General features: G+C 38.8%; 1 protein-coding gene across 1 annotated transcript; it reads left to right on the top strand.

Moving 5' to 3' along the window:
* Positions 1–567: 567 nt before the first annotated feature.
* Positions 568–20350, top strand: esrp2 (epithelial splicing regulatory protein 2; the record flags this gene model as incomplete). Its single annotated transcript, XM_079837058.1, has 15 exons — positions 568–699; positions 1209–1337; positions 11104–11217; positions 11530–11644; positions 11864–11959; positions 12091–12145; positions 12340–12450; positions 12725–12857; positions 13779–13821; positions 14265–14566; positions 15095–15328; positions 15417–15615; positions 16125–16323; positions 17313–17496; positions 20189–20350. 15 exons carry the CDS (start codon positions 568–570, stop codon positions 20348–20350), a joined length of 2208 nt encoding a protein of 735 aa, XP_079693184.1.
* Between the last annotated feature and the right edge of the window lie 693 nt (positions 20351–21043).

Below are 21043 nucleotides of genomic sequence, written 5' to 3'. Positions count from 1 at the left end.
GTATTTAAAAGAATAACAGAAGGAAAAGTAGCTAAGCTGGGCAGCACTGCTATTTAGGTGTGCAGCAAAACAGGACAAAGTGAATTCTGATCTTATCTCCCACTTCCTAGCACATATAAACCAATCCGAGCGGGTTACATAGGTTTCGTGGCAATACGCCCCGCCCTCACCTTTACAAACCAACCAATCAACGCGCTCCCCCGGGAGATTGACTCCAAACAGGGAGGCCGAACCAAAACCAGGTAACCAAGAAAAAACGAGACAGCGAGAAAAGCCTCCAGGGCTTGTTATGGGGTTAGCGTGAGACGAACCAGGACTTTTTTCTGCCTTCTTTACCAGTCAAACCAGTAACTCTGGATAGAGAGCACACAAGTACAGCAACAGGTAGAGTCTCGTGCCGCACTCTCTCTCGTGTCCTTCTCTTGGAGTAATCTTCTGTCCTTCCTCGTGTACTTCAATTGAATTTCCATTTCTTTTGTTTGCTTCTCTTGGAGAAAGGTGAACCCTCGTGTTACTGTTTTATTTGATCTTTGCTCTTAATTGTAGTTTTTACCCTTGTGGTCCCTGATGGCTTCGCACAGTGATACTCTGGTGGTGTTCTTTGGGGCAACAGCTGGTGCAAATGGGGGTAAACTGGGGTCGGATGAAAGGGAATTAATTCTCTTGGTGTGGCAAATTGTGGATCTACATGAGAATAAGGTACGGACCTTTTAACCCTGATGTAAGGTCTCTAACTTTAAACTACCCACAATGTGCTAGTTAGAAACCACCTTGACAGCTGACATTCACCAACAAGGTGCGCTTTCAGAGAGTTAAATGCGCTACATTGAGATTTAACGGTACTCTATATTCAACCGCGGTTTCTATTTGTCAACTTGATTAGATCATTATAACGCGGTCTTTTCGATCCACGAGAGACGAAAGCGTGCCTTTTTTGGTGCATGTCATCGCCTGTAGGTCAGTAACCCTGCCGTGTCTGCTTTGCATTCACACAAACACACTGCTGAAAATGAGATATCAACATCTTCGCTATAGTGACTCGGTGTCAAAGCCACTGAGCTGCCTACCTAGACAGCATTGGCGCGTGGAGAACATTGAACATTGCGTCGGTGTTCTCGACGGCCAGGTGTGTAAGGGCGTGCCAATGACACGACAACCCGCTAAAGTTGCATTGCGAGGCCGGTTGAAAGAGATGATGTTGTTAACAGGTGGGCGAGCTTCAGCGGACTCTAGTACAACCGGACAGTGTGGATCTGTCGGAGCAGTGCAAGGAGGAGACCGGGCTCACGGCAGAGGAGCTGTGCAAGGCCGAGCCGCTGGAGAGCGTCCTGCAGCAGGTGAGAGACACCTTTATGCGGTCTGGGGTGCTCTGTCTTTATACAGTGTTTGTGTATCTTATGACCTTTCAAACTCATGTTTTGGGAATGTCTTAGACATGATATCTTAGACTCAAACTAAAAGTAACAACACAGTGGTTCTCATCATTTTTGTACATGTCAGTGTAAGGTAAGTCTTTGGTATGGCACACATAATTCTAGCATTTGGTTTGATTTTTTTTAAATGGCTTGTGTGTGTGTGTGTGTGTGTGTGTGTGTGTGTGTGTGTGTGTGTGGTTTGGGTGTGGGAAGGAAGGCACAGAGACGCTCTGCTCTAGGCGAGCGTGCAAGTCTAGTCTTGTTGTAGACTGGTGTGTTCAGCAGACATCTGGAAGACGGAATGTTTACTTGCCAATGCACCCACCTGAGAGCCATATATGTCATTGAGTTGAGAGTGAGCAAGAGTGATATGAATACAGAGAGAGAGAGTAAAGTGAAATGAAAAGAATAAACTTAGAAAGATTCAGCAAGATATTCCTCTTTTTCTTCTGCTGTCCATAGCTCATTTATCGAGCAGTTACGGGTTGCTCCTGAGTTTTGCTCATTTGTTTTGACAAAAGGCGGATGTCACCAAACGTGTTTCTCAACCATGACGCAGAGAGAATTTGTTTGTCCTCTGTAAACCTGTTCCCACCCCCCACTGTTTCATAGTGAACACCTTGTCATTACTGTCCCACAAAAAGGTGTTTAGAGCTCCGAGTCTAAGCTCAGTTGTGGGACTAGACATTTGTTGGAATTTACATTTCTTTTATTCATTTATTAAGGTACAAATGAGGGATATTTAAACACTGTTATTTAATTCTCTTTTTTATTACATGCCTTTTGTTACATTCAGGTGGTGGCGTTTGCATGTTATCTTGTTTCAGTTGTAGCCTATCCCCAAGGGGCTCTGTAAATATTAACTAGTGAAATCAATTTCTTCCTAACTACCTTTCAGAGAGAGAGATAGAGAAAGAGAAAGACAGACACTATCAAACCATTGGTTCAGTTAAGTTTTCAAAGTCCTTTCAAATTCAATGCCAGTAAATACACCCACTTCCATCAGAGGCCTATACCATGAAGCCAGTTTAGGTGAATAGCCAGGTATGTTTCAGTTTAGTGTATGCCAACCCTGGGCTTTAGGCACCATGAAAGTGGCTCTGCTTTAAGCAGTGTTATGTTCCAGGTAAGAGATTAGACCAAAATTGGACCAATCAGCTGTGAGCTAAGTGACACATCTCTGATGCAATAAAGTCACTACCTCAGTTTCTCTTGCTCCAAATTTAAGGTCACTACATGGTAAAATATTTTTAAATACAAAATTGTCTGGCTTTTAGGGATTTTATTATTTATTATAAAGTTATGATTTGTATATTATTTATATAAATATTATACCTCTAATCATGAGCAATTTTATTATTATTATTATTATTATTATTAAACATTTAGTTTAAATTAACATACATGTGCAGAGATAATATGTAGTATTTAATATGATTTGGAATTGGTAGATAAAGCTTTAAAATTGCATACATGTGAGCTTACATGTCCAATATGTATGTATGCAACATAATTATAAACGCAACACTTGTTTTTGCCCCCATTTTTCATGAGCTGAAATCAAAGATCTAAGACTTTGTGTACACAAAAGGCCCATTTCTCTCAAATATTGTTCACAAATCTGTCTAAATCGGTGTTAGTGAGCACTTCTCCTTTGCCGAGATCATTAGACAGCATGATTATTGCACAGGTGTGCCTTAGGCTGGCCACAATAAAAGGCCACTCTAAAATGGGCAGTTTTACTGTATTGGGGGTCCGAAAACCACTCAGTATCTGGTGTGACCACCATTTGCCTCATGCAGTGCAACACATCTCCTTCGCATAGAGTTGATCAGGTTGTTGATTGTGGCCTGGGGAATGTTGGTCCACTCCTCTTCAATGGCTGTGCAAAGTTGCTGGAATTGTGTACAGATCCCTGCAACATGGGGCTGTGCATTTGTCATGCTGCAACACGAGGTGATGGTTGTGGATGAATGGCACAACAATGGGCATCAGGATCTCGTCACGCTATCTCTGTGCATTCAAAATGATCTTTGAGTTCAGCTCATGAAAAATGGGGGCAAAAACAAGTGTTGCGTTTATAATTTTGTTCTATGTATGTATGTATGTATGTATGTATGTAATGTATACAGAGTCTATATAACCTTCACAACTTTTACTTGCACTGATATAGCAAGATATTTTCTATTTTCGTTTATGCATTTCATATTCTCCAATCTGTTAATCTTCATTTAGAAAAGAATCTTGCTGATTCTCTCGCGAGAAGTGAATCGCAATCACAGTTTCTCTGTTTCAAGACATGCGATTGGCTGTTCGCTATTGATGTCACACTTTCATGTGCACATGCTCCATGAACTCAGGATCAAAGCCTGAGTTGACAGAGAACGTTGAAGATCATTGTCATGGAACCAACAAAGCCTGATTGAATAGTTTTTTTGGTCGGCTTGAAACTAATCATGTAACTCTAAATTTGTAACCCCAGGTGTTATAAGGAATACGACCGGCGATACGACCAACTTATTTCACAATAGGAGTAATTTTATTTCACAATTTCATTATTATTATTATTATTATTTTGTTATTTTAATTTATCTTTGTTAATAAAAATAAGATCAAAAAAGCAAATTTTAAACACAAGGTATCGTGATGCAAATGAATAATACAATGTAAAATAAAATTGCATATATATATATATATATTTTTTTTTTTTTATGTGGGTGTGAGGGAGAAGATTTTAAGCAGATTAAAATTGTTACGATGAAATCGGGAGTGTGTTTGTGGGAGAAAAGGATCTTGGGTGTGTTTTAAGAGACAGAGGGTGTGTTAGAGAAAGTGTGCGTGTTATTCTCTGAGTTTGCTGAGAAAGCACAGCAGGCTGACAGGAGCATGTCAGTACCTGTGTGTGATGAGCAGAGAGCTTTATTACTCTACAGACTGTCAATGCTCACGGATGATTTCTAGGAAATGCCTCTATGAAAGGATGAGTGACACATTCAGCCATTCTTTTATTCAGCCTCAGAATGGAAAGAACAGACCACCCATCAGTGAAATGGTCATTTGTAGACATGAATTAGATGGGGTTTGAGTCTCATGTTTTTACAGCTTTGTATAAAGTAAGTACAGAATGGATTAAGTGGAAACCGGTTGTATGCGATTGTTGCTTAAACATCCTGGTAGTTCACCCGGTATATCCTGTTACTTTATCTAACAACACGCCCACTTTACTTTATCTAGCACACTCGTGGTGAGTTCCACTCAAAAGTAAGCCTCACTATGTATGTCCTACTAACTTAGTACTGCCCTGTACTCAATTTAAGTGTTCTGTTCCTGTGTATCATGATCTAATCATCTGTTACTCCCTTTTCAAAGACTGTCGCTAACGTTTTATTTTGATTCCTAATATTACCTTAATTGCATGTCAGAAATAAAAAATGTCAGAAAAAATAATGTTTATAGCTATTAAGATATAAACAAAACATTTTCATCTAATATTGCTTCTCTATATCTCAATTTCAGATTGATTTAATCATATTTTCTGCTGATAGCCCTTGGGTGTACGTGAGTGACTGATGGATATAAAATCCACAGGTTTCAGAATCATGTGGTCATAAGTGTCAAAATGACACTTTACTGACAGCCTTAAGGAACAACCTTTCATAGAGGGATTGTTTCTCACTTGCATTTTGAATGACTTTACATAAGACCTTTCCTTCAAGGGAGCAAAAATTCCATTTTGAATTTGGCCTCTTTGTACATGTGTGTATACACAGATGCACACAGACGCACACATGGCTCAACAGGGAAACCCAATTGATTGTCATGCTAAAGATCAAATTTCTTTCTCACTCTCACTGACATCATGGCAGAGGCGAATGAAATTGAAACTCAGATCAAGTTTAACTACCATTTTTCTCATTCACTTTTTTTCAGTGCTTGGAGAGGCTTGTTTACTTATTCTGCCTTTTTGCTTAACATAAAAAAGAATCATCATTGTTTTGATTGCATTGTTTTTTGCATTTCCTACAAAAAAATTATAATAAAAACATTCCGCCAGTGAAATGATACCCTTCATATCTTGCATTTCCCTGGAGTTTGATCTCCTCTCTTGTTTGTAGACACAGGGTGTGTCTGTGTTTTAGCACTATGTTTGTGTTGTAGAAATTAGGTTTGCAATAATTTATTGCAGTTGCCGATTTGTGCAAGGTGGGGTTGTGCAGTGAGATACAGTCATGAACACAATACACAAGTGCACACACAAAATAATGCATTCACTGTGTACCACTAAAGCGTTCCTTGAGATTACTTAAAATGAGCTGTAAAGCTCTTGAATTATACTTTTGGAATTGTCGGGTATTTACAAAAGTCTTTTAGTTAAGCCCTTAATGACTAACTGAAGCCTTGTGTTAGGATGAGGTATGAAGATGGACAGGTTATGTAGAAAAACAGAACGTCACAATCCAAGAACATGACTGGAATGTAGCTGAATGAGCTGCAGTTCTGCCTTCAGATGTTCTCAGTGAGTTGAGAGTTTTATACTGCTCTAGAATTCTCTAAAATTCCCAGCTTGTAGATTTGTCAGGTTTTGTTAAATGATCTTTTAAACTTTTGTCAACCATGTTTTGGCTGCTTTAACTGCTTTGCTCTGGGACGTTGGACTGTGTTATCAGTGCTGGCCTAAATTATATGAAAATTTTGCAACAAAGTTTCCATCTGTTCTCTTATTGCATGCGTGAGGCTGAAAAACACTGTAATGGTTCATCCCTACTCTGTTGTAATTCATTGCGGAATTGTCATATTTGATTTCTTTTTGGTTAACATTTCAGGGGGGTGCTAAGAAATGAAGTGCATTAATAACTTCAATATTCTGCATTTATTGCATTTTATTTATTTAGTTTTCCATTTTTAACTTAATTATAGATTTTAGGGATGCACGATATATCGGCAACATATCGTTATCGGCCGATAAATGATTATTTTTGATGTTATCGTTATCGGTCCAATAAGAAAATTTGACCGATATAGTCAAGCCGATAGATAGGCCTAATGTATTATTTCCTTCAGCTGAGACGGACGCGCTGTCCACCATGATGGGTTTGAATTGCTCTAAATATGTTTGGAATCACTTCGAAAAGGAAAATACAGTTATGTGCAACATGTGCAGCGCAAGTCTTCTATAATCTACATAAAATGATAATGAGAATAGAATAGGCTGTAAAAGAGTGTTGTGTTTCAGCGCGTTTGTTGAGGGAAGAGCGCGCCCACGGAGTTACACCTTCATGACGAGCACAGTCAAGTTCGCTTGTGCATTCACTGCCATTGTAAGTTGTAATATTATATTTATTATTATTCTGTGTATGTAATATCATATAGGATGCGTTTGGTTGAGTTAATAAACGAGTTAATAAACGCGCGCCCACGGAGTTGCACCTTCATGACGAGCACAGTAAAGTTTGCTTGTGCATTCACAGCCTTTTGTGCCATTGTAAGTTGTAATATTATATTTATTATTTTGTGTATATAATCCCATATAGGATGCGTTTGGTTGAGTTAATTAACGATGCAGTAAAGCACTTCATTGTACCGGCGCGCGCATTTCAAACAGAAATGCACAGCATTAATAACTACTGGGACTGTCCTATACATAACACTGCAATGAGAATATTTCTGTTATAAAACGTAGTGAATTCTCTGGGTTTAGTTGTTTTTCAGCGCGCTGTTGTGGGAAGCGTCAACAACGCATTCTGACCAGCACAGTCAAGTTCGCTTGTGCATTCGCGTCATTTTAAGCATATGTAAGTCGTAATATTACGTTTTTGTAGTATAAACATCTGATTAAAGTCATATAGGATGTGTTTCGTTAAGTCAATAACCCGCAGTGCTTCACTGTACCGGTGATCATCTTAAGTTTCAGCACGCTCTCAAACAGGGGAAGAGCATCCACAGGAGTTATAACCCTTCACCTATGCGTGATTTTGTGCTAATATATGTTGTAATATTATATTTATTTTGTATAAATATCTGATTGTTCTCATATATGATGCGTTTAGTTGTTAATTAAACTTCTAAGCGCTTCAGTTTATGGTTGTTCGTTCATTCTCTCCAGCTTCAGCGCGCTCTCAAACAGCAACATTATTCCTAATAGACTAGACTAATATTACAGATGTTTACTATTACTGTAATATTAAACATATTTTTTTTTTCAAAAACACAGAAGCATTATTTTTTATAATTAGCACTTTTATTGTTCTTGTATCATTTCCATCAACAATATGGTTTGATTAAAACCATTTCTTTATCGTCTGTGCGGAGGTTATTTCATGCACTTGCATTCTGATTCTTTATTATGCAGCCTAAGTAATGCTGTTCAATTAGGCTACTTGTTTGCATTATTTAGGTATATTATTTTTATTTTTTAGTCAATATAATTTTTGGTAACATTTTACAAATAAGGTCTCATTTTATTAATGCATTAACTATCATGAACAAACAGAGAGCAATAACCTTTGTTTCTTTTAGTAATAAAATGTTTGTGTTTTGTAACAGTCCATTCACAGTTCATACCTAATGTTAAAAGACACAACTTTGGGTCTGAATATGTTGAGATTAACATGAACTAAAATTAATAAATCCTGTTGAAGTATTGTTCATTCATTGTTGGTTAACTAATACTAACAAAAATTAAACCTTATTGTAAAGTGTTAAAAAAAAAAATTTTGGCCATAGGAGTGTAAAATTAATTTGAAACGGTAAGGAATCTTACACTGGTTCAAATAGGCTACTGTAGTGTATAGGTTTGATTTATGTTGAAGTGTTTGGGGCATGGCTTTTAATGGTGAGCCTTTTGTTTTTGTAATCAGGCTCTCAGAGTTTATTAAAATTTGTATTTAGATTTATCGGCCAATATATCGGTTATCGGCTTTCAAATATTAAGAATTATCGGTTATCGGTATCGGCCAAAATGTTCATATCGGTGCATCCCTAATAGATTTACAAGGCCACGTTGTAAAGTGTGCACAGTTATTAAGCAGGTTATCAATTTCACTTAATATATTCATTAATACCTTATCAGCTCTTTGAATCAATACCCATTTATTGAAACCTGGCGAGTGGCGACTGCCAGTCCCACCTACTGACCGGATAATGAGGGCTTTAAAACTGCAGTGAGCTAAATGAACAAAGTGTTTGTGCTTTTAAAAACATAAATGGAAAGAGCGCACCGTGTCAAGAAGTGTTTTTAAAAGTTGAACTTTTAACTTGTTGCAAGGTTTCGGTCAAAGACATCTGTTTAACGCATTGTTTTCATTTGAAAACAACCTTTTCTCTTTTTCATTACCACTAAATGAACAAAGTACAAGAATTTATATTAAAATCTATATTTGTGAATCTTCAAAAATATCAGGGGCTTTTGACAATAAACAGGCATGCATTATTTATATATTTATATTATATTATATTATATTATATTATATTATATTATATTATATTATATTATATTATATTATATTATATTAATTATATTAATTATATTAATTATATTAATTATATTATATTATATTATATTATATTATATTATATTATATAATAAACAAAAATTAACATATATAATATAATATAATGTAATATAATGTAATTAATATAATATATTTTTTATTTATTTGGCTTGGCTATATCCTCAGCAAGCCCCGCCCTCGTACTGCTTCTTCCCCTGGCCATGGATTTGAGACTAGCTTGGAATTTTCTCACTCAAACCACTGACTGCTGCTGCTTCTGATGTCTTTTAAAGGGAAAAGCTGCTCATAAATGCTGGTCTAGGATGAGTTTTCTCCGTAATAATAGCATATTGAATAACCTAAAAACAGCCCTTTATAATACATTCTTCTTTCATTTGACTTGAGACACATTCTGCTTTGAATGTTCTATTTTCTATGTTTCTTCGTTGCTGTAATGTGAATAACATGAAGTACTCAAATCAGTTGTCACGTCATAGTTGGTGGTTTGCCTGTACTGCTCTTGACTGATGCAGAGATGGATACGTTTACTAAACGTGTAATGGCTCATTTAAAGACTCAATGTTTTTGCTATACACAGATGAATGTGAGAGCCCCTATAGCTGGGAATGAGCAGGTGGTGTGTTAAGAGCAGGATAAATGCTCTGCATTTGTTTTGTCATCTATCTCCCTGGTCACGTGAAATACTTCATCCGAAATGACTGCCATGGCTCACTTCCTGTATTTTCACTAAACCAGTCTGACCAGCTGCTTAATCTAGAAAACAAGCACACGCATGCGCATGCGCATGTACACGGAGCAGCATGTGCACATATTACAACATACTGTGCGTGTCCTCTGTGCTGCCCTTGACATTGTAGTAGAAAGTTCAGGAGTTTCAGTTTACGTAATGTTTTTCACCTTTATATCTGTTGATCAAACGATATTTAACAAGCTAATAATAATAATAATAATAATAATAATAATAATAATAAACAATAAACTAATAATAAATCTTTCACAGTGTCTCCTGTGATTGCCTGTATCTATGGAGGCATTTTGCTTTTACAGTTTTGAAGGGAATAATGTTTAGATTTTTTTTTTTAAATGTATACATTTTTTATAAAGTTGATCATTTAAGAATATACACACTACTATTCAAAAGGGTTTGGGGTTGGTAAGATTTTATGGGTGTACTGTACAAGCACGATTGATGGGTATGAAATCCGAATTTTAAAATGAATGGCAAAGACTCGCAAACTTGGATCCTGTGATCATAAACGGCAAAATGACTCTAAGTAACTTGAGTGGCCTTTACTAACAGCCTTAAAGGGTTAGTTCACTCAAAAAATTTAAATTCTGTCATCTACTCAACCTCATGTCAATCCAAACCCGTAAGACTTTCGCTCCTCTTTGGAACTCAAATGAAGATCTTTTTAACAAAATCTGAGCCAGTTCTGTACTCTCCATAGACGGCTACACAACTACCACTTTGTTTCAAAATGTTCATAAAGGGTTTGTAAACGTAATCCATATGAATTGAGTCGTTTAGTCCAAATTTACTGAAGAGACTAGATCGCTTTATATGATGAAAACATTTAATTTTATTCACATATAAACATTTATTGTGTGCCTCCCCAGTTAAATTTATTCATTTATTGAACAAACCTCTTTGGTTCTCGCACGTCAAGTGAATATGCTTGAACTTCAGTTTACCATATCTAATGACTGCGTCGATGAATGATTATATGTGAATAAAAGCCTAAATTCAATCTGCTCTTATAAAGTGATCGTGTCTCTTCAGAAAAATTGCACTAAACCGCTCAATTCACATGGATTAGTTTTACGAACTCTTGAACTTTTTAATGCTTCAAAGTGGTAGTTGCGTAGCTGTCAATGATGGGACAGAAATCACTCAAAAGTGACCAAAAGTCTTGTGGGTTTGTAACAACATGAGGGTGAGTAATTAATGACAGAATTTTCATTTTTGGGTGAACTAACCCTTTAAGGAACAACAGCGTCAGCATCAGTATTAATTGCTGAGTATTAAAAACTTGCTGACCCCAAACTTTTGAACAGTGTAGATATAAAGGGAAGTGAATCTAATGCCTACAATCTAATGCTGTGGTGTTTTAGATGATAAATAATCTGTTTTTTTTCTCCATTCCGTCTCTCTTAACTGCTTTTGTTTCTGTCTCTAGTTCCATCAGTTGGTGTCAGCGGAACTAAAGTCTCTGGGCAGAAGCTCCTACACACTTTGTGTGGACGGACCACTTCTTATCCGACAGGTGCTGCACCCTGAGGCCTCCAAAAAGGTAATCCGCAAACACGCCTTCATCCTTGAGTGTATGTGTTAACCGAAAAGGAAAAGAGTGTGTATGTGTGTTTCTGACATTTCTAAATTAGCTGTCAGTTTGTGATTATAATCTGTTTAGCAGCAACATGTTATAATCTTCACAGGAATGTTATGCTCATCCAGAGGACGTTAAAGCGCTCCCAACCAATTTTGCCTTATTCCTTTTCCCTCTTCTTTACTGTTCTCTCTCTTCTGCCCTTCCCTCAGGCTCCTCCTAAACATATTTTCCTACCTGTATCCCCCTAATTTGCCTTTGTGTGTTTTGCTGTAGAATCTGGTCCTGCCCGAGTGCTTCTACACGTTTGTGGACTTGAAGAAAGAGTTTCACAAATGCTGCCCCAATGCAGGCCCCGTCAAAGATCTCACTCTGCCCTCCATGCTGGACTGTATCCTCCATATGCTTTTTTTTTTCAGTTACCAATGCCAATACTATTTTAGATTAAAAAAATCTTCAAATGTCATTTGTCAATCAAGATTAAGAATTTACTCACTTTTTATTTTTGCTTTTACCAGTTCTTTTCAAAAGCATTTTCAGCTGTTTTAATAGGAATATGTGCATTTATGTGTGTGCATATGTCGTGTATGTGCCTTGACACTGTTGTCAGACGTGTGTATTCCAGCAGAGGTGGAGCAGGATGCCGGATTGAAGGAGGTGAAGAACATGGTTCTGATAATTCTGCACCTCCTGGCTGAGCCTTACAGTGAGTCATGCAGCGTAGTGGGTTGATCTGTACTGTTTATATATTGAGAACTTGTTACGTGTTTCACTTTTGGTGTGCACAACTGACCATGTTGCTTGCAGTCTCATAATTTATCTTTTTTCCTTTTGTAGATCACAAATTCTCCACTTTTGAATCTGTAAACTACAAGTTTGAATCTGGAGCGTGGTATGTACTGTATTTTGTTGCTGAAAAAAAACACTATATATATTGTTTGTGAGCAGTGAGAAGTTTCCCTTTTTCTGCTGCTGACCAAAAAGAGTTGATTTTGAGCATACGTTTCAAAATGCATCTGTGGACCCATAAAAATGCTTCTGAGCATGAGGTTTACCTGTGTGTCTGCATATGTGCACTGTTTCCAGCAGTAAGACAGAAGCTGTGGACAGCGAGACGGTCATCAGAGCTCGTGGGTTGCCATGGCAGTCGTCTGATCAGGACATCGCTCGCTTCTTCAAGGGTCTCAACATTGCCAAGTGAGATTACAGCTCAGCGTGACACTGAAACACACACCCACAATGACACTGAGCATGCACTTAGAAAAGACCCTTTAGTACACATTAACAGTGTAATGCAAAACTCGGTAAGACTTTGAAGGCAAATCCAGCCAAATGTCACATCAGGACTTTCACTAGTGGAAAAGTAGGTTTTTGTGAAATGTCAAAGCTGATTTCTCATGATGAGCAAATTGTTACAAACTAGTTTTTAAATGTTGCATCTCTGCCTTTCTTTGATTTGTGTGTGTATCAGAGGCGGCGTTGCACTGTGTTTAAATGCTCAGGGCCGGAGGAATGGGGAAGCTCTGGTGCGCTTCATAAACTCTGAACACAGAGACATGGCACTTGATCGACATAAACACCACATGGGCAACAGATACATTGAAGTGAGTTCACCTCCTTACAGCATCCTAACCATGAGCTTGTTTTGTTGTACTCCGATCAGCTGTTCTAATAATATGTGTGGTCCCAATACTCACTTTAGTCTGAGAGGGTCCTAATTCTTCTATATTAAATTCACTCTAGGTATGTGAGAGAGCCATTTATACCATGGTCTGTCTGAATACTCGATTCTGATTGGCTGGAAGGTGTGCATTAAAATGGTTTAATAAAGTAGTTCCAAGTCAGTTATTCACGGCTCTATGTTAATGCACTGTTTTCACTGAAACACACACACACTTTACTCGCACGCAGAGATCAGAGATGGCTCTGCGCACACACAGAAACATTCAGGAGCACAGAAACTTGTGAACGCTGCCCCAGTTAAAGACCTGGGTGTTATATTAGACGGCAACATGTCTTTGGAAAATCATATTTCATATATTACAAAAACAGCCTTCTTCCACCTCAGAAACATCACTGGACAGGAACATGTTACCGTTTTCTGATGCAGAAAAGCTAGTCTCGACTGGATTACTATAATGCACTAGGTGGTTGTCCTCCATCCTCAATAAAAAAAAGCTACTGTTAGTCCAAAATGCAGATGTGTATTGTGAAAAACACTATACAAATAAATGTGAATTGAAAATGTGAATAAAGATGGAAAGTTGAATCAACATGGTCGATTTTACAATGAAGTTGTATGTTTGTTTGTTTTTTTCTCATTTTAGCTTGAATGTTTTTAGAGACTAAGCTTTAGAGGGAATGAATTTAGAACGTTAGACTGTCATGGTATATTCTCCAAAAAGCAGCATCTCTAAATTCATCCTCAAACAACTCATGTCGGTTATGAGAAAATGTAGTGTATACAATGAGAATCATGGTTGTGCAGCCCACTCCTATGACGTTCTGTATTTATTTTGTTTCAGGTTTATAAAGCAACTGGGGAGGAATTTCTGAAGATTGCAGGAGGTGAGACATTTACATGAAGTCTTCAGTTGTAACATGAGCAGACACTTAGCATTTGTAGAGTAAATCTCTGTCCGTTATTCCCGCGTGTGTGTGTGCCCCCCCAGTGGGAATGAAAGGCTCTTTGTGAGTCTCTTTCCCTTGCTGACTCATGTTGGGCAGGTAGAGGGGGAAACTCTACTCTCCTTCCCTCCTGCCCCCCGATCTGGCCAGGCCACAGAGAAAGAGAGCCGTTCATTCCCTCAGGGAGGAAGATGGGTCAGCAGCTTCTGAAAAGCCTCACACTGCCCTCACACACAACAGGTGTAAAAGTACAGAGGCCTGCCGAGATATCATTACAGTGCGTGTGGATGTGTCTGCTGAAAGCTTTTAGAGCAGCTGAGAGTATCTCTGACATTCTGTATTCACTCACCATTTTAAATGTAAAATTCCTCCTTTTTTGACAGGCACGTCCAATGAGGTAGCTCAGTTCCTTTCTAAGGAAAACCAGGTGATAATCCGAATGCGCGGGCTTCCGTTCACTGCTACTCCTCAGGATGTTCTGGGCTTTCTGGGCCCAGAGAGCCCTGTGACGGACGGGATGGAGGGGCTTCTGTTTGTGAAGTACCCAGATGGACGTCCCACAGGCGACGCGTTTGTTCTTTTTGCTTGTGAGGAATATGCCCAGAATGCCCTGAAGAAGCACAAACAGATCCTGGGCAAGAGATACATCGAGCTGTTCCGCAGTACTGCAGCTGAGGTCCAGCAGGTACGGTTTTATTTAACCCTTAGAGACCCAAGCACTAATATTCATGATGCATTACTTTTTCACACTTTAACTTGTCTTTAGGAAGCCATTATAGTTTTTCATTAAAAAATGTTATATCAAAGAGGAAATGAAATGGCTCAGATAACAGCTGAAAAAAGGAATTAATTTTGTACCATTCATTTTGACTTTCCATTGTGTGAGAGCAATATAATTTTTTGACTCCCTTATGCCCAGTTGCAATTTTGCTACTCTTAGAAAAAAGTCTGAAATGTATGTACATTTAAATTTTGATTCCTTACTGCTGTAATACATGTCAGTGTGTCAGCTACTGTTATGTTTTCACCCACATTTAGTGAAAATGAGGTATTATTTAATTGCTTTATACAATTGCTGCAGTTCTGCTATGCTGGGTTACTGAGGATTAATCAGAACAAAAAACCCACCAAATTGACTTTGTGTAGGAACACTAGACCAACATCTAGTTCTTTATTGCCATTTCCTTGACCTTTGTTTGTATTTTTCAATTAGGTGTTGAATCGCTACATGTCCACTCCACTGATCTCCACACTTCCCCCTCCTCCTCAAATGGTATCGATGCCTATGTTAGCCACGCCACCCTTTATCACCACCGGCAGCACACGAGACTGCATCCGACTGAGGGGTCTGCCATACACCGCCGCCATCGAGGACATCCTGGAGTTTATGGGGGAACACACCATTGATATCAAACCACATGGAGTGCACATGGTCCTTAACCAGCAGGTGACTGATGATTAACAAAAATCATCAGGTGCTATTAGAATGACTCTTTGACTCACTTTTTTTGTCTTTTCTCTGTCCATCTTTCTAGGGTCGGCCCTCCGGTGATGCCTTCATTCAGATAAAGTCAGCTGACCGTGCGTTTATGGTGGCTCAGAAGTGCCACAAGAAAATGATGAAGGATCGTTATGTGGAGGTGTTCCAGTGCTCCACTGAGGAGATGAGCTTTGTGCTGATGGGGGGAACGCTTAACCGCAGCGGCCTGTCGCCGCCTCCTTGCAAACTGCCTTGTAAGAGATTGTCTGAAAGGAAGCTTTCATTTTATCGAGCATGTTTTAATGTCAAATGCTTGTAGATGAACTGCTCTGTTAATCTGGGTTAGTATTTAGCGTGAGCCAGAAGCTGTAATCGGTTCCTGTTTTAAAGATGCTGATCTGTGTGCAGTGTTCCAGTCAGTTTGAGATTAAATTTCAGCTTATTTGCAAGAAGGCAGTGTGATCACCTCTTTCATGGATCTAAAGGTGCAACATTTTGGCATTTAGAAAGAGCAAGCCTGTAGCGGCACTAAAGGAAGGGCTGTTAACTAAGTGATTTGATCTGATTGTTTGACCTTGGCTTGAGAATGGGCCGTATGTGCTCTCACCACATCAGAGGAGACTGTAGTTGTTCCTGTGCCATATGAGCTAGGTATACATGACATTCACACACTTGTGCAATGTCAGCTCTGTGTGTGCATGAGAGATTTACACACTGCCTTAGTCAAAATTATATATAAAGTGCTTTTTCTTGTCCCGCTCAGGTCTTTCTCCACCAACATATGCTGCATTTCCTGCGACTCCAGCTATGCTTCCCACTGAGGCAGCGTTGTATCAGCCCCCCCTGCTGGCTACTCCAAGAACTCCACAGGCCCCAACACACAGCCCTGCACATGCTTTAGCCTACTATTCTCCACAGCTTTACATGAACATGAACATGAGCTACACCACCTACTACCCAAGGTACAAGACAAAAATCTGCCATTTACCATTTTTCATGCCACCTGGTTAAAGGGTTTTGTTAGTCTTGGCACATAGTGGAAGTTAAATTAACTGTATTTTATTTATTAAACCTGGTCATGTATCGTATCATAGCATATCACCATTTAAAAAATGTATTTATTTGTGTGTTGTATAGTAGTAATAATAATCACAATAACTATACTTTCAGCAAGTAATATACACTACTATTGTAGGATAGGTGTCAACATATTTTAATGTTTCAAAAAATGCTCTTCTTTTAAACTTATTTTTCAGGATTTTTTGATGAATAGAAAATTAACCACAGTTTTGTTATATGTAATGGTAGAAATATTTCTTAACACCTTCTCTACACCGGATGCAAGTGACGCAACGCTACTAAAAACAATAAAGCTTGCATATAAACGGTGATTTTGTCTACACTGGATGCCTCGCTCTATTGATGACGTACTGACAAATGCTTTGCAACGGGCACTTTGTTGCTTCCAGTGTAGACAGCCTTTAGCTGTTGCGGTGCATCTGGTGTAGACATGGTGTAAGCTGCAAATCAGCATATTACAATGATTTCTGAAGGATCATGTGACACTGAGTACCCAGAAGAGCGCTATATAAATGTAACTAATTACTGAAGACTGGAGTAATGATGCTGAAAATTCATCTTTGCATCACAGGAATAAAACACATTTGAACAGATATATTAAAATGGAGAAGGGTTCTTTTACCTTGTAATATTTCACAATATTACAGTTGTTTTTTTATGGCATTTTTGATCAAATAAACACTTATCACAACTTATCAACTTCAACCATTAACATAAAATGTGTGGTCATGCATACATCAATCAAATTTTAATTCTAAACTGTCCATTTTATTTGTATGTAATTTTAAATACATGTAATTTGTTTTATTTAAAAAAAAAATATTTTCCATGATTTAATACCATTTTTTTTCCCCCTCACACTGTTGAATAGTCCACCTGTTTCTCCCTCCACGATGAGTTATTTTGCGGCCCCTCCGGGTTCAGTAGCGGCAGCTGTGGCCGCCCAGCCCGCCCCTGCCCTCCTCCCCCCTCAGCCCGGAGCACTGGTGCGAATGCAGGGCCTGCCGTACAACGCTGGGGTCAAAGACATCCTCAGCTTCTTTCAGGGATATCAGGTGACTCTTCATTCCACTACCCTCTCACTCATTCATTTAGGTTCTCAAGTTTAAAAAAAAAGTTGGGTTTCCCAAGCAGTGCACCTCTCAGACTTTATCAGGACCCTGCTTCTGTTGGATAAGCAGCATGTATTTGAAGAAGTTTCTATTGTATAGTAGTGTTGTATAGCATAGTGTTTTATGATGAATCATTGTGTACATTTTGTCCTCTCATTAGCTGACACCCTATTAGGCGGAGACTTCAGAGGACGGTATGACACCTGCACTCAGAGAAGGAGGGAAGGGGGTTATAACAGACAGAGGGATGGTTAGGTGAAAAAGAGTGATGCTTTGTTTTGGGCACGGGTCTCTGTGTGCGCTCTCTCTCACAGTATGTTAATGTATTGCCTTGGAGATTTTCCAGATGTTATAGTTTTTCATATTTTGTGGTGGGGATGGTACAACTGTCTTCAGCATGCAGCGTACCTGCTCTCTCCTCTAAGGCGTGTGACACTCTGTGTACCCGAGCGGTGTGCGTGTTACACTGTTCACAAAGCGTAGCACAGTGGCGCGTGTGTGAAATGCTGAGTTCAGGTTTGACTCCTGGCTGAACCAATGAAATGGATCCGAACCCAGTCCACCCTCCAAGTGTGCTTTTAACCTCTGATACAAAATACACACTATGGGACTCTGTGTTCGGGAAGTGTTTCTTTTTTGGCAGGTGGTCTGCACCCCCCCCCCCCCCCCTCTTTCTTTCTATATAGTGCATTCATGCTTAAACATCTTATATGCAACCCTGTACAATGCATTGCATTGCAGTGCAGTGTATTTTGGGTGGTGTGTTGAATATGTTTGGGCATACATTTGTCACTTCTTTGGTTATGAATGATAAAAGGCATTGCGCTTCAGACCTGTGTTTGAGTGAGGAGCCTTTTAAATCAACTATAATACTTAAATTTGTCTTTTAATGAATACTTCAGTATCCCCAGTACTCTTTCCTGCATTTACATTTAGTTTTTACCTTTTCAAACATACTGTAGACTTAGGGGTGTGAATATATGTGCTCTGACAATGATTTGATTCTTCATAAATGAAAATCTAGGTTTTCATCACTAGTTTATCTAGTTATGATCACTGGTCTGAAAACCACTAAAATGTCCCACATTCTCCATACATTAGTTGTTATTAAAAAAACGATTTATTTGTATATATATATATATATAAGACATTTATTTTAGAAAAAGTTGTCTTTTGAACTTTATATTCATCAGAGAATCCTGAAAAAAAGTATAACCGCTTCCACAAAAATATTAAGCAGCAAAAAGTGTTCTCAATACTGAAGATCTTGTTTCCAAAAAAACGCACACACTCGCACACGGGTTTCTGATTTATTGTCAATGTTGAAAACAGTTGTGCTGCTTAATATTTTCTTTCAGGATACTTTAAATATAAAGCACGAAAGAATTTATTTAAAATGGAACGTTTGCAACATTATAAATGTCTGTCACTTTGATCAATTTATTGCATCCTTTCTAAACAAGTGTTGATTTTTCTTTTTTAATTATGATGAAAAAAAAAAGATCAATTAATCTCTGTAATTTGAATGATTTTCATTGCCATGTCAATGCACATCTTTTGACACCCTAAAGTAGAATTGCATACTACTCTACCGTGAGCTGTACTTGAAGACGGTTGATTGTTGTGAGTGTAACGTGAGGCCTGTGGCACTGACTGTGGCTCGTTGTGCTGTAGTACGCGCCTGAAGACTACAGCAGCTTGGTTGGAGTGAGTGAGCAGGGCCGGAGTCTGATTCAGCCTAAAGAGTGGCTTTGTCTGTAAGGGCAGCCCCTCCAGGTAAGCTCCCATGATGCCCTTGTGACCTGAACCCATTGCTTCTGCATGGACTAATACGCTAACTCCTCCCCTCACTGCCACGTCTCTGGGTTGACCTCCAATCAGTAATGTGGTCCAGTAATACTCTTCTCTTTTCTTCTGTTTTTGCATCTGCATACATTTAATCTTCACTCTCTGCTTCATGCATACTTTAGTCCCAGTATGCTTAAATCATCTGTGTGCTGCTGTCGTCTTAAGAAGCTTGTTGTAATGATGTTCTTTCTCTCCGATGTGACTTATTGGTTTGGGGTTTGAATGTCTTGTTTGTGGAGCATCATTGTTCTTAACTTGCCGCAAGTCTCCAGCCTTTAAAAGGGTTTCCTAATGAATGCCTAAGTATATACTCACACTTCTTTTCTGCTGATTTGATTGACTTTAAGATTGGCATAAATTCTGTGTGTGAAGGGTTTATGCAAAAAGGCTTAAATTGTGTTTAATCCAAACTCAAATCCGTTTCTCTTTACATAACTCTGTGTATGTGCATGTGGAGGGATCTTTTATATTTATGCACCACCACTGAAATGTGTATACATGTACAGTATTTGCCAAAAGTGATGTCTCGTCTAAGAAAATGGACTACTTCTCCCTTTAATTTGTACAATAAGTTGTGCTTTTGAATCAATTGTGATAATGCAATAAAACATGCCAAACTGTGAAATTATGAACGCATGCAAAAACAAGATAAAACTATCAATATGGATAATTTGTGGTCAATGTGTGCATTTTGCATTGCCTATCCCCTCCGGACATCACTTTTGACCACTACTGCATAAAATGTACTTGCGTACTTACATTTTAAATAAATGTTGTTTTGGTGTAGCTCCAGGCGGACTCTGTGCTCGTGCTGTACAACTGGAGTGGTCAGCGTAGTGGGGAGGCACTGGTGACCTTCCCCAGTGAGAAGGCAGCGAGACGGGCTGTAGCCGAATACTCCAATATTCCCCTCTCCGGCCACCCCATCCGCCTGGTTTGCTGCGAGTGACCACACACAGACCGTCTGACTGCTACATCCACCAAGGGAGGACTGCACTTCACTCACCCCATTCTCCATCATTACCCGTCTTTTGGCTTTTCAGACAGTTGTCCCGTTATTCCTGACACAAAGTAGTACTTTAGGAGGGGACCTGACGCAGAAGCACTGTATATATGTTTATATACACACAAGCTAAACATCTCAGTAGCACTGCCTCACTGCTTGTGTATATGTGTGTGTGAGGAAATTTTGAGATCAATGGCATGCATGCTAAACTTTCCTGTCTTTTTGATTGTCTAGAGCTCTTCTATCCTAACTCGAGACCTTCAAGCCAACTTATAAGCCTGGCAAGCCATCAGTTTATGGATCAAGAGATCTTCTTGTTGGCCAGTCCAGTTTGGCACTAGAGAAACAAAATGCAATGCAATACTTATTGCCGTTATAGATAAAGGAATGTTCTGAAATGCAGCAAGTTCGTTAAAAGCCAAATATGTGCTTTAAAATGCAGTAAGAGCGTAATGCTGCACAAAGGGTTAAAAAGGGCATGATGGTTTTCCCAGTGTACCATTGGACTGACACAACCTTCAGACGCATTCCTTATTTAATAGAGATCAGACCAAGTAATGTACTCCATAGACTTGCATGAACTGATTTTTAGTTTAATCCATTCGAAAAGTGAACATTTTTATTTAAAGTAAAAGA

The sequence above is a fragment of the Gobio gobio genome, assembly GCF_949357685.1.
Source record: "Gobio gobio genome assembly, chromosome: 2".
Classification (NCBI taxonomy): Eukaryota; Metazoa; Chordata; class Actinopteri; order Cypriniformes; family Gobionidae; genus Gobio; species Gobio gobio.
This window is presented reverse-complemented; position numbering and strand designations above follow the sequence as displayed.